Here is a 21,180-nt window from a genome sequence, read left to right on the forward strand (position 1 = left end):
AAGGTCTTTTCAACCACCACAAAAGGTTTTTGTAGCATTATGCCTCTAAAATCGACCATTTCTCTGTTATTTTACGTTGAACAAACTGACTTGAGCATGTACAAAAAAAATCTCTTTTCAGCTATCATAATATCTCTTATTGTATTCTAACTAGAAGATTTTTGAAGAAACGAATCTGTTTGATTTTTCATAAGCTATAAAAATGTTTTATATAGTTTTTTTCGTTAGATGCATATTTTTAAGGTATTCGCAAAAAACCGTCCGGTTGACATTTTTCAATAAAAATGGCAAATTTCCAACTACGAATAATTCAAAAAGTATTAAGTTTAAAAAAAAATAGTACCGTTTTTGCTTAGAATCAGGTGCTCTAGCCACTTCCGTAGTTATTTTGACGGTGTTTTGACCAAAAAATTTTCCGCCGCCGAGAAGGGGTGGAAACCACCCCCAAGATAAAAGCGCACATCTGCATAGGGTAGACTTTGAATTAGGAGATAGGTAGAGGCTATTCCCAAAATTTCATTAAAATCCATGCAGTAGGATCGAATTTGGAGCCAAATATCCGTCACAAAAAAATCATAGCATGTGATCTGTCTTTAAAAAGACAACCACATGCAACGGTGACATTAAAATTCTCGCGTTAGAGATCTCATAGTAAATCACGAGGGAAAACCAGGAAAAACCTCGTGATACTATCCCGACATCGTAAGTATTTGGTCTTACATTTAATTTACTCTCAAAATTAATACCAAATTCTGACTTTACTATAATTTTGTTTAAATTATAAATAATATCAATAATACATGGATAGATAGATAGATCTATAATAGATAGATCTCTAACGCGAGAATTTTAATGTCACCGTTGCATGTGGTTGTCTTTTTAAAGACAGATCACATGCTATGATTTTTTTGTGACGGATATTCTTGAGTTGGGGTTGATTTCATGTAATCGAATGAACTATCTTTCAGTAAAGTCGTCCCAGGAATGCAACTCATAAATATTGGCAATATCATTTTAAAGTCATCTACTTTAAAATGTGGGGATGGCCCGTTTCGGCGCCGGCGATTCGGCGCCAGCGATTCGGCGTCGGCGTTTCGGCGCCTGCCGGTTCGGCGCCCGCCGATTCGGCGACAGATACTTTGGCAAAGTGAGAGAGAAAAAAAATAGTTGTTAATGTATGATAGTCTGAAATTTTCTTTAACAAAAAATGTAGAGTCAGGAGAACAATTTTCGACATTTTAATTTTAGAAGATGTAAAATAATACCCGAAAGTTAGGTTTGGACCGAAGGGTTAGGTCTTCCTCCTTTGAAAATTGTACTGTATAATATATAATATATTAATTTTTTAATTAATTATGTGCAATTAAATAGCTTACATTTACAAAAGTTGGAAAAAATAACATTTAATATATTTTTTTAGTGTGGTATAGATATAAATCAAGAGCCTCTTAAATTTCTAAAAAAGTAACGTAGGTATAATCTGGCGCCAAAACAGCCGACGCCGAATCGGCCGGCGCCGAACCGGCCGAAGCCGAATCGGCGGCGCCGAACCGGCCGCGCCGAATAGTACTAGACCCTTAAAATGTATCATATGTATCTGAATTGCCGATATAAATGAGTCAAATTAAATAAATTATTAGAAGAATTTTTTTACTAAGCAACAACATTTTTGTTTATATTAATAGTATTTTGTATTTTGACAACGGCACCCGATTTGGGCGTCGAAACGTTAATAAAAATCATTTTTTAATAATATTGTGGCTTATTTCCCATTCTAAATAGTTAAAATTCGAAACATAACTTCTAATATTGTTTAGTTCGTTTTGTGTGTATAAAACTTTTTACCTGTATATTGTTTTTGAAATATATTTCTCTAAATTAAGGTTCATACAAAGAAATGTTGTATGGGTGTATGCTGCGCTCAAATCGGTCCGAATGAGGATGAATGAAAATCCTTTTATGAATTACTCTATTTATTAATATACATAATTGAAAAAGAGATCTTGCTTGAATCAACTGTCGTTAGCTCCTGTTTGTTTCCTTTTTTTGAGATCTTCGGCTATGTATTTAAACCTTTGCATGCATTCATCCTTAAAAATAAAATTAAATATCAGTGATACACTAGACAAGTAAAAGTGAAACGAGAGTAGCATACGAGTGGAACACGATCCAATCCACAAGAATGGAGACAAACTCAGCTACAAAAACTGTAGAAGCATAATAATATCCTTAGTCTGTGTGAGTTATAGGTTTTTACATGGATCATAAACAGGAGATTGTCACTTTACAGAGCAAATCATAGGGGAATACCAGGACGGTCTACTATTGACCAGCTATTCAATGTAAAACAAATATTAGCTAAAGCCTGGGAGTGTGACAGATATCTATCAAATCTTTGTAGATTTTCGACAAGACTATAAAAATAATGTCTCTAAATACAAAAATTATTAGTAAAGTAAAATATGGTTTTGCTTGATATCGATTCAGAGGGATGCACAATCCCTTGACAGCTGTTTCTGCCATTGCAGGCTTCCTCAACAGAGCTGGCGTGCATACTTCTGAAGCGAAAACCAGCTAGCCCATCTATTTAAGAGAAATTTCAAACACCATTGAAATCCTCATTGGGACACAATCCAGCGACATCTCTTAAACAAACTGAAAAGTCTCAGATGCAGAATTCACCATTATAATAAAAATTAAAATGGTAAATACACAGACCGGCAAAATTAGCCGAACACCTTAAAAATGGGACATGTTTGATGTCTTGCATTTCCTAAACCACAGGTCCGATTTGAGTGATTCTTTTAGTATGTTATAGCCTTATTATTTAAAAATATCGTTGTAATAATATTGTTGCTAGACAGGTAAATATCATTTTATACCGGGTGTACCAATCATACTGTGTTTTTTTCTTAAAGTTTGGAACACCCTGTGGAATATTCTAGCATATATAAAATATTAAAATTAATACTCGATTGTAGACTTGGGCTTTCTTAACATTCTCCTTTTTGATTTATTTACTTATGTGAGAAAATAAAAAAGTTATGTGCGTTAACAAGTATCCGTGTTTTTCATCAATAAATCCTCATAGTAGGGGAGGAAAATATACTAAATTTTGCAGTTACTCGAGCGTTATGGGAACCTATTGGCTTGTGAAGAGTATGTGCTAAAATCAGAAAAAGGTTAAGTTAAGTTTTCTACATAGTAGGGGACTTTTCATTTTTTTAATTTAATTTTCCATTTGAAAGAAATCATTTTTCTCCGATTATAGCGCTATCTATCCATAATTCGAAAAAATGTGTCAAATAAAAGTTGCTTATTTTTACGTAAAAAATCCAAATCTGCAATAAAAATTGGGGGCTCCTATTTAAAATTTTAAATTAAATCCCCCACCCTACCTCCGTGGGGGCTCGTGACACCCCACGGAGAGGGGTGGGGGGTAAATTAAAAATTTTAAATACGAACCCTGCGATATTTCGCGAAATGAACATTAGATCGTAAAACTGCAAAAATTCAATATTTTTCAAAAATCCACCGAATGGCACCAAACACGATCCCCCATGGAGGTGTGGTGGGGGGTTACTTTAAAATCTTAAATAGAAGCCCCCAATTTTTATTGCAGATTTGGATCCTTGCCGTAAAAATAAGCAACTTTTATTCGCAACATTTTTTCCAATTATGGATAGATGGCGCTATAATCGGAAAAAACGATTGGTGGAAATGGAAAATTAAATTAAAAAGTGGAGAGTCCCACACTTTATGGAAAACTTAACTTTTTTTGGTTTTAGCACCCACTCTTCACAATCCAATAGGTCCCCATAACGCTCGAGTAACTGCAAATTTAGCATACTTTCCTCCCCTATGAGGATGTATTGATAAAAAGCATGGCTAGTTGTTAAAGCACATAACTTTTTTATTTTTCAACATAAGGAAATGAATCAAAAAAGAAAATATTAAAAAAGCCTAAGTCTACAATCAAGTTTTAATTTTAATATTTTATACATGCTAGAATATTCCACAGGGTGTTCCGAACTTTAAGAAAAAAAACACAGTATGATTGTAACACCCGGTATAAAATGACATTTACCTGTCTAGCAACAATATTATTACACCGATATTCTTAACTAATAAGGCTATAACATACTGAAATAATCACTCAAATCCGACAACAGGTTTAGTAAATTCGCGACATCAAACATGTCCCATTTTTAAGGTGTTCGGCTAATTTTGCCGGTGTGTGTAGTTATTTAAATCTGAAACTTTTCTTGTTGAAAGTTCTTTCTGGTACATCCTTAATCTGCGGCTTTTACAATAGGGAATTTGCACATTTTTTTTAATACATAATAATGTTCAGTATTGTATAAAAATTAGATTTACAAAATTTCACGCTTGAAAAACTCATAATAAGTACAAATTTAAAGTCTTCCTTATCTTAAAATAGTTAAAACGACCCGTGACGTCACAGAGTTTGACTATGTGGTTCTGTTTATGGGTATATTTAAGTATATTCTTCTTCTTCTTTAGTGTATTGGCCTCCACCTACTTGGGTATTTGGCCAGCTCGTCGTCGGGGAATAAAGGAAAAATATTTATATTCTAATGACATTTTTCGTACGTCATCGTAATAATATATACCAGTTTGTTGAGATTACAGTTTGATACAGTTTTTGAAGGAAAAGAAAGTAGGTTTACTATTGAAAATAAAACCATTTTGTAAAAGTACAAATTTTCTATGAATAGTTCAAACGATCAAACACACTTTTAACGTCACATAACTGTATTTTTTACTGACGTTTATAATGTCTAATTTAAAATTATATATACAATTGGTGTAGAATGTAAACATACAACCCTGTGACGTCACGACGCGTTTTGAAGTGGCTGGTATAAGTTGAATTTTTAGTCGTTTTTAGGGGCCAAACGAAAGACAAACAAAACGTTTTTATCTTTGATACAGATTCTAAATTATGTTCTGTTGTGATTTATACCATTTTTTTCGAATTTAAAATTTTATGTAAGTTCCCTATTTAGTAAATCACGAGGGAAAACCAGAAAAAACCTCGTGATACTATCCCGACATCGTAAGTATTTGGTCTTACATTTAATTTACTCTCAAAATTAATACCAAATTCTGACTTTACTATAATTTTGTTTAAATTATAAATAATATCAATAATACATGGATATATAAGTAATAATAAAATATAAAATATGTACTTACTCGACTATTGACTTACTAATTGTGGTATTTTCTTTCTATTGACTTCCTCCTTCAGTATGGGTATCCACATCCTACTGCATTCCACCGAGGAATTTGCGACACAATTGGTTTCGTTTAGCATAATTAGAGCCATATCGGTGGAATGCAGTAGGATGTGGATACCCATACTGAAGGAGGAAGTCAATAGAAAGAAAATACCACAATTAGTAAGTCAATAGTCGAGTTAGTACATATTTTATTATTACTTATATATCCATGTATTATTGATATTATTTATAATTTAAACAAAATTATAGTAAAGTCAGAATTTGGTATTAATTTTTGAGAGTAAATTAAATGTAAGACCAAATACTTACGATGTCGGGATAGTATCACGAGGTTTTTCCTGGTTTTCCCTCGTGATTTACTATGAGATCTCTAACGCGAGAATTTTAATTCCCTATTTAGAAGACAGCAGACGACGAATATAGAAAACAAAAAGGACTCTACTATATGCAATCACATTCCGTTTTCATTCGTTCTGTCCTTTTCCTAGAATGTGACTGCATATAGTAGAGTCCTTTTTGTTTTCTATATTCGTCGTCTACTGCCTTATAATTTGTAAAAGGCGCAGATTAAGGATGTGTTACAATATACAACGTTAAAAGTAGATGTTGCTCTATAGTTGTACATACTCTATGTGTTGACAGTTTAGAAGTGGAAAATGAAATGTCAAGAAATAAAATATAATGTCAGTTATATATGTTATATTCAAGTAAAATGTTTTCCTATTGTCCTGTAATTCAGTGAAACATAATCGTTGTTGGTCATTTAGTTAGCACACCTAACTCAATTTATAACAAGGATGTACCAGAAAGAACTTTCAACAAGAAAAGTTTCAGATTTAAATAACTAATTACCATTTTAATTTTTATTATATTGGTGAACTCTGCATCTGAGACTTTTCAGTTTGTGACAAAAATTATTGTTTAGTAAGTCTAAGCAGACGATGTAAACTTGATCAGACGAATAGCAATAAACTGCAAGAAATAGGACTGACAATACACAGTGCAAATATTATATTGAAGTAGTAAAACAGCTCACATACCTGGGTGTACAGACAACAGAGCACAGCAGCAAAGCGGAGGAAATATGGAAAAGGATAATGTTTCTAACATCATAACTTCTTAATGTTGTTCTGAAGCTATTTCCTTGTGGCATTTTTATAATGAACTATTTTAAATGGGAAATAAGCCACAATTTTACAAAAAAATGAATTTATTAACGTTTCGACGCCCAAGTCGGGTGTAGTTGTCAAAATACAAAAGAATACTAAATAAACAAAAATGTTGTTGCTTAGTAAAAAATTCTTCTAATAATTTATTTAATCTGACTCACGTATATCGGCAATTCAGGCATGTATTATACATTTTAAAGTAGAAGACTTTAAAATGATATTGCCAATATTGATGAGTTGCGTCTCCTGGGACGACTTTACTAAAAGATAGTTCATTCGATTACATGAAATCAACCCCAACTCAAGAATATCCGCCACAAAAAAGCATAGCATGTGATCTGTCTTTAAAAAGACAACAAATGCAACGATGGCAGTAAAATTCTCGCGCTAGAGATTCCATAGTAAATCACGAGGGAAAACCAGGAAAAAATCTCGTGATACTATCCCGACATCATAAGTATTTGGGCTTGCATTTAGTTTACTCTCAAAACTAATACCAAATTCTGACTTTAATGTATGTATGCTATTTTAAATTTTAAATAATATTAATAATACATAGATATTATATAAATAAAACTAAAATATAAAATATGTACTAACTCGATATGTCAATGACTTATTAATCGTGGTATTTTCTTTTTATTGACTTCCTCTTTTAGTATGGGTAACCACATCCTACTGCATTCTACCGAGGAATTTGCGACACAATTGTTTTCATTTAGCATAATTAGAGCCGCTTCTTTGATTTTTCTCTTTTTACTATCTGTTTCTTTCAGGACTATACTTGAATCTCTCCACTGAACTCTATGTTCATTATCCCACGCGTGTTGACATATTTGAGATCTATCAAATTCTCTATTTTTAATATAAGACTGATGTTCACTTATTCTAACGTCTACTGGTCTTGATGTTTTACCTAAATAAAATTGTTCGCATTCACAAGGTATTTTATAAATACAATTCTTTCTTCTTTCTTGTTCATTGTTAGGTTTAGTTTTAGATAGAATAGATCTCAATGTGTTTGTTGTTTTGAATGTTGTTGAAATGATGAATTTATTTCCTATTGTTTTAATTTTCTCGGATAGTCCTTTTATATATGGTATTGATATTTTCCTCGTATTATTTCTTGTGGATGTTATAGGATCCCGTTCTACGTTGTTCTATTCCATTCGATCTAATCTTGACAATTCCTTATTTATAGACGATAAAGGATAATCATTTTTTAATAAAACAGATGTTAATAAATGTTTTTCTTCTAAAAATGAATTTTCGTTAGAACAAGTAATTTTGGCTCTATCATATAAGGATTTAATGATTCACTTTTTAACGTTGATGTTGTGATTTGATTTGTAATTGAGATATCTGTTTACCACATTTTTATGGAGTAGTGAAAATTCATAAAGCGAATATTCCACTTATACCCATTTGTAGTACCATCAATTCTCCTTGTAGTGAACCCATCAATTCTCCTTGTAGTGAACTTTCAAAATTTTTATTAAATATTATAAAACCATTTGCAAATAATGACACATTTATAAAAAATACACAACATTTTTTAAACAAATTATCAAATATTGAATTTAATCCAAATAATGTTTTAGTAAGTTTTGACATAAACAGTTTATTTACAAATGTGCCATTAGATAAAACTTTAAACATAATCAAAACGAAATTGGAGAATGATAATACACTGACAACTAGGACAAGACTAAATGTATCAGCTATAATGGAGTTATTGACATTATGTACTAATAATACTTATTTACAACTAAATAATGAATTCTATAAACAAAATTTTGGTCTAGCAATGGGCTCTTCTTTATCTCCATTATTGGCTAATATATTTATGGAGGATTTCGAAACTTATATCATTTCTAAACAAAATTTAAAACCCGCAGTATGGTGGAGATATGTAGATCATGTGTTTTCAATATGGCCTCATAGATCAGAATTGTTAGATACATTCCTAAATATAAACGATCAAGAAGAGAAAATAAAATTTACAATGGAAAAGGAATGTAATAACACTCTACCTTTCCTCCATGTTTTAGTCTCAAAGAACGATACTGGATATGAGACTAATGCCCGATTTCACCAACGATACCTAAACAGTTGCCTTATTAAGTAATTCTTATCGATAGGAACTTCTTAAGTCAATACTTAGGAACAATCGCATTTTACAACTAAAAGAACTGCTTATCTGGGAAATGCTTTCCTAGGTATTACCTAGGGTACGTTTGAACTATTTTTGATAAATAAAAAGAAGAATAAGATGACATTTTCTTACTTTTTCCATTATTTGTCATTATTGTTTGTTTGCCAATTTGGTTTTATTGAGTTTTCTACTGTTATAGTTCTTTTATTTAGTAGTTAGTTATTTGTGCATTAAGTATGTATATAATAAATATAGTTTTGTGTGTTATTTGTATATGTACAGTGAAATGGGGGAAAAGAAAAGAGTTGTAAATTTCACATATGACGAAAAGTTGAAGTTAGTTGAATTGTCATTAATGAAATAATTTTAAAATAAATAATATGTTGAAAATTGCTTTTTATTATTAATTTTTTAATGGCACACTTTTAGTTATATCGTGAATGGGTTTTTGAAACACAACACTAGTTTGTTAGATAGTAGGTAGACTACATAATTTTGTCAACAGACCTGTAAAAAACTCCAAAGGATTTTCTATATTTTCCAACACATATTATATTAATAATATAAAAGAAAATACAAAATTACAACTAATATACCTAACATTACAGAATAACAGAAAAATTAAGGTAAGAAGCAAATTATTGACAAACGTCACAAGTACATTAGTCAAAATTGTAAAAACATAACCTGACTGTCAACGATAGAAGTAATACCTAAAGTTTAGGGAGATCGAAATCCGTAGCCTAACTTAAGGTAATGCTTAAGCGGTTTAGGCAATTCTTATCGAATGGTGAAATCCGTTTTAGAGTTAGGAAGTACCTAAACCCATTTAGGTAATTCGTAAATATTTAGGTATCGTTGGTGAAATCGGGCATAAGTGTATAGGAAACCAACACACACTAACAGATATCTCAATTACAAATCAAATCACAACATCAACGTTAAAAAGGGAATCATTAAATCCTTATATGATAGAGCCAAAATTACTTGTTCTAAGGAAAATTCATTTTTAGAAGAAAAACGTTTGTTAACATCTGTTTTATTAAAAAATGATTATCTTTTATCGTTTATAAATAAGTAATTGTCAAGATTGGATCGAATGGAACAGAACAACGTAGAACGGGATCCTATAACATCCACAAGAAATAATACGAGGAAAATATCAATACCATATATAAAAGAACTATCCGAGAAACTTAAAACAATAGGAAATAAATTCAACATTTCAACAACATTCAAAACAACAAACACATTGAGATCTATTCTATCTAAAACTAAACCTAACAATGAACAAGAAAGAAGAAATAATTGTATTTATAAAATAACTTGTGAATGCGAACAATTTTATTTAGGTGAAACATCAAGACCAGTAGACGTTAGAATAAGTGAACATCAGTCTTATTTTAAAAATAGAGAATTTGATAGATCTCAAATACGTCAACACGCGTGGGATAATGAACATAGAGTTCAGTGGAGAGATTCAAGTATAGTCCTGAAAAAAACAGATAGTAAAAAGAGAAAAATCAAAGAAGCGGCTCTAATTATGCTAAATTAAAACAATTGTGTCGCAAATTCCTCGGTAGAATGCAGTAGGATGTGGTTACCCATACTAAAAGAGGAAGTCAATAAAAAGAAAATACCACGATTAGTAAGCAATTAACATATCGAGTTAGTACATATTTTATATTTTAGTTTTATTTATATAATATCTATGTATTATTAATATTATTTATAATTTAAAATAGCATACATACATTAAAGTCAGAATTTGGTATTAGTTTTGAGAGTAAACTAAATGCAAGCCCAAATACTTATGATGTCGAGATAGTATCACGAGGTTTTTTCCTGGTTTTCCCTCGTGATTTACTATGGAATCTTTAGCGCGAGAATTTTACTGCCATCGTTGCATTTGTTGTCTTTTTAAAGACAGATCAAATGCTAAGATTTTTTGTGGCGGATATTCTTGAGTTGGGGTTGATTTCATGTAATCGAATGAACTATCTTTTAGTAAAGTCGTCCCAGGAACGCAACTCATCAATATTGGCAATATCATTTTAAAGTCTTCTACTTTAAAATGTATAATACATGCCTGAATTGCCGATATAAGTGAGTCAGATTAAATACATTATTAGAAGAATTTTTTACTAAGCAACAACATTTTTGTTTATTTAGTATTATTTTGTATTTTGACAACGACACCCGACTTGGGCGTCGAACCGTTAATAAATTCATTTTTTTTTGTAAAATTGTGGCTTATTTCCCATTTAAAATAGTTCATCATAACGTCTCTCTGTCTCAGGTCTTTGGATCTATTGGGAAATAAATTTCAAAGTATATAAAACCATCACATGACCAATAGCACAACATATGGCATAGAAACATGGACCATGACAGAAAAAACCATAAACTTTATCAAAACTTTTGATAGAATGATATTGGGACCCATCTGCGAGAATGGTATGTGGAGAATAAGGTTCAACCACGAGTTGTATCAATATTACAAAAACCCTTTACAGTGAATTATGCAAAAATTCAAATATTGTGCCGGGCAGGTCACCTTATAAGAATGGATAATAACAGAAGAATACTTAGTGGAACATTGGCCAGTAGCAAGACCAAAGAAGAGATGGATATATGCAGTGAGAACCGAAGCTAAAGAGATACTAAGGGTATAGGGGTATAACTAAATATTCACATAATTTTATGGATACAGTACACAATACCTGCAAAAGCATACTTACTTTTGTCTTGTTGGGAACATGATCTGAAATTCTATCCCATCTATCAACACACCCTTTAGGAAAAAGTATTAGAGCTTCTTCCAATCTTTTTTGCTGGATCTGGTTCCAATTATTTGTATCTGAATCTATTTCTATCAACTTTCTTGTTTTCTGTTTTATTTTTTCTGGAGCAGTGTTTTCCTTTTCCTCTACTAATCTGTATCCATTCTCCTTCATTTTATTTGCCATGTATGTCACTTCTGAGACAGACCTATTTAGAGATTGTGCTATCTTTTCCCAACGTTCTGGAGTACCTTGAGAATATTTGTTAACCAATTTTATTAAATCCAATAAGTCTTCATCTGTCCATAAACCTCCGGAAATTAAAGGGGTAGATGTGTCATTAATAGTCGAGCCCTCATGATATACTTCAAAATTTGGGCCTTCTGGTACAACAAATTTATTTCTTTTTCTAGCTGTTTTTGCTTTTAATATTGGGTTGGATACTGGCTCAGTTTCAGGTTCATTACTTTTATGAAAACTTTCAATCTTAGTTTTAAATAAATGTGAAAGTAGTCTTAATATGGCAGGAATTGATGTAATTATAAGCCAAATTAGTTTTGGAATCTGAATAGGCAAAGTATCAAATACTGACGGTTTCTCAATAATATATTTTTCTTCATCCATTTTAAATTTTGATTTTAATTTCCTATTTCTATTTATTTGATCCTCCTAAAACAGGTAAACGATACACTTGATACAGCAAATCAAATCAGTTAATAAATTATAGAGATATACAGGGTGTCCAGAAACTCTACCGACAAACAAAGACAGGAGATTCCTCAGATAATTTTAAGACAATTTAACCCAATTCACCTAGTCCAAAAATGCTTCCTAAGGGAGCTAGAGCTCTTTGAAGATGGCGTCATGTAATTAGTTTTTCCTAAATACCTTCAGAACACTTCTATTTAGAAAAACGAAAATTGGTATGCGTATTTACTTTTCGCAATTTCGCGATTTTCGGTAGGGCAACGGTTATTTTATCGCATACCTTCTTTGTCTTCAACTTTTAAGCATTTTTGATACTGGATTATTAAATTGTGAGGTATTCTAGTACTAAAAGGTACTCTTACTTTAAGTCGGTAGGATCCTACCCAAAACGGATGCCTATGACCGGTACTAGAAATTTTCGTTTTTCCAAATAGAAGCGTTTTAGAGGTATTTAAGAAAAACTAATTACATGGCGCCACCTTCAAAGAGCTCTAGCTCCCTTAGGAACCATTTTCGGACTAGGTGAATTGGGTTAAATTGTCTTAAAATTATCTGAGGAATCTCCTGTCTTGGTTTGTCGGTAGAGTTTCTGGACACCCTGTATAAATTAAAATGGTATGGTTATATGATTTACCTATTCAAATTTAAGAAAATTTTACTTAATATAGGCAGTTTTACAGTAGAACCCTTATTATCTGTGCAGGGAATATCTGGGCCACAGATTGTCTGTGCCATATTTTCCATTACTCATTTTTGTGGTTTTATAGAAATAGTGTCACCATAAATCATTCAACAGTATACTATATTGATAGCTACTGATATTGAAGAACCGATCAAAATCATTCACTATAAGATTAGTTGTGTGCTAGCGAAAAGGCACTAGTTTACTACAGTAGACTCTCTCTATAACTAGAACTGAAACAAAAATAATATTGTGCATACAAATGAATATGTAGTTTTCTGAAATATTAACTTTCTATAGTGAATCCATTCCGAGCAATACAAGATGCTAAATATTGTTTGAATGGCCATTTTAAAAAAGAGTCTCTGGATAAACAGAAAGAAGTTGACAGGCGATGGAGTTTATTACATCACTGGCCTCTATAAGCACACATATTTTAGGCATATCTGGATACAGGCAGCTGGGGTATTTATTTATAGAAAAAGCCAAAAATAGGTAAAGCAACATGTTCTTCAATCTCATTTTCCCTCATTATAGCCAAATAAGCCTTGTTATAGAGGTGTTAGAGAAAGTATACTGTATACCTAGTGTGACCAACTCCAATTCAGTTGAATTCAGGACAAGACTGAAAAAAATACTTGAAATCCGGGACTTTTCAATGAAAATCGGGCCATTTTTTATTTTTCAAATATAGGACTTTAATATCATCATTTTATTGATTATTTAACATTTTTATGTTGACAATGATATCTTTAATGGGATTAAGCCACAATTGGTTATAGTTATAATGATAATTATATTTTTGTTAGTTTTTGACGTTTCGACTTCCAATCATTCTCAAAAAAGAAAAAATTACTAAAATTAGAAAATAAAGTGATGTTGGATTTCCATGTAAATATAACCTTAGGTTAATATAAATTTATTTATTTATTTATTTATTTATTTATTTACGGGTCTCCCCAATTTAAAAAAAAAATATACATATATAAACAATAAGTAGAAGTAAAAGTAGTATTGGTAAAGTCCAGTAAAACAGTAAAAAAACTAAAAATAAAATAAAATGAATTAAATGAAAGTGTGACAGCATAAAACTGTAGTAAGTACATTACAATAAAACTAAATTTAACATACACACAATCCACGTTATGCAGTGACAATACATAATAATATAATATAAACTGACATTAATCAACTAACTACAGACAATAAAAAAATTAACAAATTACATAATACAAAAGCATTATCCATGGCAAAAATTAACAAATCCACTGAAAATATAATATTAAATATTAAACATAAGTGCTGACCGGAAAAACTGATTTTAGTTGGTTTTTAAATACTCGACTGGAAGAAGAGAATAAATCGATGTCCAAATCATTCAGGCGACTTAAAGTTCTATCTATTGGTGAGTTAAGACCATAGTTAGTTGAATGATGAGGTACATGGAACAAGTTATTATTTCTCAGATTATGGTTTGGAATATTAAAGTTTATTAATTTTAATAAATCAGGACAATTGATTTCACTATTTAATAGTTTATAAATAAAAGCTAGATCATTTATAATTCTACGGTCTTTTAAGGAGTGCAAATTGAGATCACTACGGATGATGGTATAGTTGTGGTTTAGTTCAATAACATTATATCCCAATCTGTATGCTGCAAATCTTAAAAACTTATTTTGAACTCTCTCGAGACAAACAACATGAACATTATAAAATGGTGACCAGACAATAGAGGAGAATTCTAATATAGATATAACCAATGATGAGTAAACAGCCTTTATTGTATTAAGGGAAAGATCAGCACAACTGCGAAGTATATAACCCAGTACTTTTGAAGCCTTTGCTGTCACATAGTTAATGTGATCCACAAACGTTAAGTTTTCAACGAATATTACTCCTAAATCCTTTACTGCTCTAACATAAGAGAGCGCTTTACTGTCGATGACATATGATGATTGATATTTTTTTGCAACTTTGTGGAAGCTAATGAAATGACATTTATTAATGTTTAAAAAGAGTCTGTTTTTGTTACACCACTCAACTAAATTATTGAGATCGTTTTGAAGGAGACTACAATCTTCATGATCTTTGATAGATCTGTAAATCTTCAAATCATCAGCAAATAGCAAGTACTTAGAGTGATTAAAACATTCACCTATGTCGTTAATAAACAGATTGAACAGAAGGGGCGAGCAATGAGCACCTTGTGGAACTCCAGATTTTATTTGTATTGTATCTGACATAAATGAACCCAGTTTGACTTTTTGTGTGCGACCTATTAAATAGCTATCAAACCACTTTAAAAGCTGATCGCTGAAACCATATGCCTTAAGTTTATGTAGCAGTAAGTAGTGGTCAATCCTATCAAAGGCTTTTGAAAAGTCTGTGTATACACAATCTACCTGACATTTTCTTTCCAGATCTCTGATAATAGATGTTTCATAAGATAGTAAGTTTGTAGTTGTGGATTTCTTGTGCATAAAGCCATGTTGATAATTATTTATTAATTGTTGACAAGTAAAACTAATATGGTTATAAATCAACTTATCAAGTAGTTTAGGAATGGTCGATTGTTTAGATATACCTCTGTAATTTTCTATATTTTCTCTTTCGCCAGATTTAAAAATTGGAATTAAATGGCTAGTTTTCCATTTATCAGGAAGAATGCCTAATTTCAATGATAAGTTATATAGAACAAACAATGGTTGAGTTAGACTGTAAGCACAGTTTTTCAAGAAAAAATCGGGAAGACCATCCGGTCCAGCTGTTACATTATTAGAAAGTTTTGACAAACCATCGAAAATAACTTCCGCTGTCAAAGAATCACACTTTATAGATGAATAATTATTAAATGTGTCATGATAACTTACATCCAGGGAAGAAACATAAACTTCAGAGAAGTAAACAGCAAAAAGTTCACTTATCTGATCACCATTCACAGCTTTTTTATCAGCTAGATACATATTATTAGGAACATCATATAGATTATTTTTTCGGCTAAAAAATCTCCAAAATGACCTGGGATCGGTATTAAAATTATTTTCAAGGTCTTTTTTGTAATTCACAAAACATTCTTTAGATAAAATATTACATTGACTACGTAACTTTGAAAATTCTATGTAATAACAGCGATTGCCAGTATTCTTGTAATTTTTGTGAGCTATTTTCTTTTGGATGATTAAATTTCTCAACTCAGCATTGAACCACTTTGGGAAAGTTGATACCTTACTTTTCTTTTTGGGCACAAAAAGATTTAATGCCATACTCATAATATGATAGAAATTGTGTACTGCAGTATTTATGTCATTTAAATTTAAATACTTGTGCCAATTGATAGGTCCCAAATAATTCTGTAAGCTAATATAATCAGCGTTTCTGAAATCATAGTAAAATTCTTGGCACAGTAAATTATTTGTAATGCCCGATATAGATAAATCAAAGGAGTATGGTTTGTGATGGGTAGATTCAGAAAAAATAGGATCTATTGCAGATGAAACTAGAATACTATCCACATTCGAAAATAGTAGATCTAAAAACTTATTATTAGAGTTAGGAATAGTAATATGCTGTTTAAAATCAAGAAAATCATAACATTGTGCTACACTAGAAATGTTTTCATTCATCTGAGATGGTGATATATTATTTAAATCGGAAGTTATATTAGGCAAGTTAAAATCACCAAAAATATAAAAGTTGCATTTATTATACTGAATTCTCAAATCTTCAATCGTTTCAACATGTGATAGATAACAATTATTTGGACTGTTAGGAGGAATATACACGCCACCAATGATAAAATTAAAATTTGAAACAGAACAAGATATAAATAACTGTTCCACTGAATTGTTTATGAGGCTCATTCTAAAAGCTTTTATTTTTCTATGAATAAGTATCAAAATCCCTCCACCTCTACTTTTAGTACTTGAAAGATTAGATCTATCACATCTGAATATCTGATAATTAACCAAATAAAGTTCCTTATCTAGGAAATCATCGTTCAACCAACTTTCAATAATGACAAATATATCAAAGCAAGAACAATTAACTGCTGCAGAGAAATCAGATAATTTTGTCCTTAAACCTCCTACATTATGACAGTAGATTTTCAGTGTATTGGAAACTTGTGGAATGATCATTTCGAGTTTTTTTGCTGATTATATTTGGTTATTTTAGGCTCACCATTAATATACCTTATAACTAGATCTTTCTCACCTTTAGATTTCCTTTCTGCCAATTCAGTTTTTAACTTATTTAAGATGTTTTGTTGAAGACGCGTGAGGTCAGCACTTATGAAAATATGTCTATCACGGCTTACATTATATTTATTTTTTAACACATCAAATACATCCTGGGGTCTTGAGAGCTCCACCTTTACAGAACGATGTCCAAATATAAAAATGTAATTATCATTACAACCAATTGTGGCTTAATCCCATCAAAAATATAATTGCCAAACAGGTCACAAGAAAACAGCTTCAAAACATTTAAAAATCAATCCATTCATATTTTAAATTGACCTCAACAAACAAAATATGATGTATTCTTGCAATGTAATTCTTTACATTGCTTATTTTTTAAAATCATAATTATTATTGTCGATTTTTTTTCGTCCCAACAATTTAATTTGACGTGAATTCTTAACAGAATAACTAAAAAATAGAATTTTACCAAAAAGTTGAAAATTCGGATGGCCCGGAAGCCTTTTCCGGGACGCCGGGACACGACTTTGTAATTCGGGCCATGTCCCGGATTTTTCGGGCTAGTTGGTCACACTATGTATACCTATTCTTAATATTTTTTTGTAATGGCAATTAACTTGACTTAAATGCAAGAGAAATGTTTTAACAACTTAACACAAATTAGGGATTTTAAACGAAGTGAAAATTGAAAGTGTAGCATCTAATCAAGATTCATTAAAAGGATGGAATTTTCAAAAACTTGATGAAGCACTTTCCAACTAAGTAGTTTGTGTAGAAAAGATCAGAAAGTGTAACAATCTCAGAGCAATATGTGCTAAGCAAGAGAATTTTGTGCAGTGGTTGGCTACATCAATTAAAAAAATATCACTTGATTTGTAAGCTTACGATATTTGAACTAGTTTTGAATCGGCCAGGTAAAGCTCAAATTGATTCATCTGAAAATGAGAAAACGAAACAAAGAAAATGATGGGACAGTATGAATTCAGACTAACTAATCAAGAGACTGAAGAAGCTATCGATAGTCAAACTTTTAATACAGACCAAAGTGACTGACGTTTTAAAATGCATAGTTATAAAAAGATATATAAACTACTTTATGTAAATGCAAATTATTTAGTTTTCTTATTTAGTGTAAAAATTTTTGCAGAAATCTGTTTTTAATTGTTACCTTTTTGTTTTTATTTATAGGCACATATATGTTACGTTATACATTTGTAACATATGTTCGAATTATCTGTGTTTTTCAACTATTCATGCCAAGTCTGTTCTCCTAGAGCACGGATAATCAGGGTTCTACCATATACAGTGAGCACGTAAAGGTTGGAATAAATCCATTTTCTCGAGAATGGACGATTTTGGAAAAAAATCCCAAAACAGGTCAATTTTTATTTTTAAATTATGACTTATTGGCATATATATCATACTAGTGACGTCACCCATCTGGGTGTGATGACGTCATCGATGATTTTTTTAAATAAGAATAGGGGTCGTGTAATAGCTCATTTGAAAGGTAATTTAATTTTCTATTCAGTAATATAAACATTTACATAATTATTTATACAGGGTGCCCAAAAAAAATTTTTTTAATTAAATTTATTGACAAAAAGAAGAATGTGTGTAATTTATTTAATTCAAAATGTATTATACTGCTATCAGAAAACAGGAAAAAATGTTTATTTGGCAAATAAATATTTTTTTTTGCTTAAATTCAATATGAAAGTCGCCACCCACCAGCCTCGTGACAGCTTGAACATTTAATTTAAGCGAAAAGCAATGATTATTTTTGAAAATAAACATTTTTTTCAATTTTCTGAGAGCAGTAAAATGTATTTTGAATTAAATAAATTACATACATTCTTCTTTTTATGTCAATAAATTTAATTCAAAAAAATTTTTTTGGACACCTTGTATAAATAACTATGTCAATGTTTATATTACTAAATAGAGAATTGAATTACCTTTCAAATGAGCTAGCACACGACCCCTATTGTCATCAAAAAAAATCATCGATGATGTCATCACGCCCAGATGGGTGACGTCACTAGTATGATATACAGGTTGAGGCAAATAAAGGGCCTATTAGAAATATCTCGAGAACTAAGGGCAACAGAATCATGAAAATTTGAATTAAGGGGCTTTGAAGAGTCATCTGTTTAATGAAAATATTTTCATCTATTTGCTACTTCCGGTTATACCGGAAGTTGCTTATAACTTCGATTTTTTAAATGGGACATCCTGTATATTTTTACATTTTTGGATTCTCTTCGATGTCTTCTTTTTTAAAATATAAGATTTTGTAATATTATACAGTGTATTTTATACAGTGTATTTTAAAGATAATTACGTTTTTTTATTAATTTCGTAGCTGTATTCATATCCTGTAGAATTGTAGTAATTTGACATCTAAAACTCTACTTACGTTCAAATGATTTTTAATATAGTCTACTATTGTTAAGAATCATTAGTATAGCTAAATTTTTAATTTTAGTATACAGGGTTGGTCGAAACTCGGAATGAGTATTTTCTGAGTTTTCTTAAATGGAACACCCTGTATTTTAGTATTGTAATGAAATGATATTTTATGGTACTTTTTTATTTCTTAAGCATTCCCTATACCTAACTGCTTTAATTTGTGCTTAATTGTTAATCGCACCAACAATCTTAACTACGTAGGTATTTTGATAGCTAAACCATTATTGGTAATTTTAAGGATCAGTCTGGATTAATATGTATTTATTTCTCAAAAATTATTTCTGATTGTATATTTTAACGGCCAACCAATAAAATTTTACATATTTTTTGTTGCAATTAATGTTTAGCTTGAATCACCAATAACTCACAAATTAAAGCAGTTAGGTATGGGGAATACTTATAAAATAAAAAAGTACTATGAAATATGATTTCATTACAATACTAAAATACAGGGTGTTCCATTTAAGAAAACTCAGAAAATATTCATTCTGAGTTTTGACAAACCCTGTATACTAAAATTTCAAAATTAGCTATACTAATGATTCTTAACAATAATAGACTGTATTAAAAATCACTTGAACGTAAGCAGAGTTTTTAATGTCAAACTATTGAAATTCTACAGGGTGTGAATGTTGCTATGAAATTAATAAAAAAACGTAAATATCTCTTAAAATACCCTGTATAATAATAAAAAAAAACCTCATATTTTAAGAAAGAATATATTGAGGAGAATCCAAAAATGTAAAAATATACAATGTCCCATTTAAAATAACGAAGTTATAAGCAACTTCCGGTATAACCGGAAGTTGCAAAGATGAAAATATGTATTTTCATTTAATAGATCATCCTTCAAAACCCCTTTATCCAATTTTCGTGATTCTGTTGCCTTTAGTTCTCGAGATATTTCTAATAGGCCAGTTATCTGTCTCACCCTATATATGCCAAAGAGTCGTAATTTAAAAGTAAAAATTGACCTGTTTCGGGATTTTTTTCCAAAATCATCCAATCTTGAGAAAATGAATTTATTCTAACCTTTACATGCTCACTATATATTAACTTTTAATAAAATATGAAATACATAGAAACATACAATTGCCATTTTTTTCTCAAAATAGACTCCCCAATTACAAAGGTATTGACCAATTGTGGTAATGACAAATATGATGATGATAACTTCCAGTATTCCCATTTTGCGAACATATCTATAGTAAAAAATACCAGATTTCCAATTTGGCAAGCCATTCACAAGAACATCGTTATAATATTTTCTCTTGCTAGAACTCTTTAGGACTTCATAAACAGTCACTAAGTTACGAAATTGTTCAGAGGTATCCGTTTCCTTATTTTTGTCAGGATGTAGTTTAAGAGAAAGCATTCTAAATGCCGATTTAATTTCATTATTTTCAGCTTCCTAAAATAAGAGTTGTGGTATTAAAAAAATTAAAATGATTGATCTACATTACCTTTGAAACATTTAGAATTTCGTAGAAGTTTTGTTTTACTTCTTCTATTGCATCAAACACTTCCAATTGCTCTGTATCCCAAGCATTTACAGATACAATTACAAATACTTGAAATAAAATATAATATATCATGTTTTTCAAGTCATATATTCAAGTCATATATTAGGTCTGTTCCTTTGTTTTTTAGTGTTACACTTTTGAGTGTGTGTACGAAATTCTATGGACATTTGAGTGTAAAATGACAGCGGATGTGACAGCGGCTCATGACAGCGGACAGTA

At 30.7% G+C, this 21,180-nt stretch overlaps 1 protein-coding gene across 1 annotated transcript; it reads right to left on the reverse strand.

The window, feature by feature from the left end:
- Positions 1-1,955: 1,955 nt before the first annotated feature.
- Positions 1,956-21,141, reverse strand: LOC114324408 (dnaJ homolog subfamily C member 1). The gene is made up of 4 exons (XM_028272243.2): positions 20,902-21,141; positions 20,529-20,849; positions 11,333-12,043; positions 1,956-2,090 (listed from the first exon to the last, which is right to left on the reverse strand). Exons 1-4 carry the CDS (start codon positions 21,031-21,033, stop codon positions 2,013-2,015), a joined length of 1,242 nt encoding a protein of 413 aa, XP_028128044.1. The 5' UTR covers positions 21,034-21,141; the 3' UTR covers positions 1,956-2,012.
- Between the last annotated feature and the right edge of the window lie 39 nt (positions 21,142-21,180).

Source organism: Diabrotica virgifera, chromosome 3 (genome assembly GCF_917563875.1).
Source record: "Diabrotica virgifera virgifera chromosome 3, PGI_DIABVI_V3a".
Lineage (NCBI taxonomy): Eukaryota > Metazoa > Arthropoda > Insecta > Coleoptera > Chrysomelidae > Diabrotica > Diabrotica virgifera.

What these genes read in the sequence shown, in the direction of transcription:
- LOC114324408 (XM_028272243.2), bottom strand. Translation starts at nt 21,033, where the DNA reads ATGATATATTATATTTTATTTCAAGTATTTGTAATTGTATCTGTAAAT. An exon ending in AAATTCTAAATGTTTCAAAG is followed by an intron (nt 20,850 to 20,901) that starts GTAATGTAGATC and finishes CTCTTATTTTAG; the next exon opens with GAAGCTGAAAATAATGAAAT. An exon ending in TTGAGAAAAAAATGGCAATT is followed by an intron (nt 12,044 to 20,528) that starts GTATGTTTCTAT and finishes TACCTGTTTTAG; the next exon opens with GAGGATCAAATAAATAGAAA.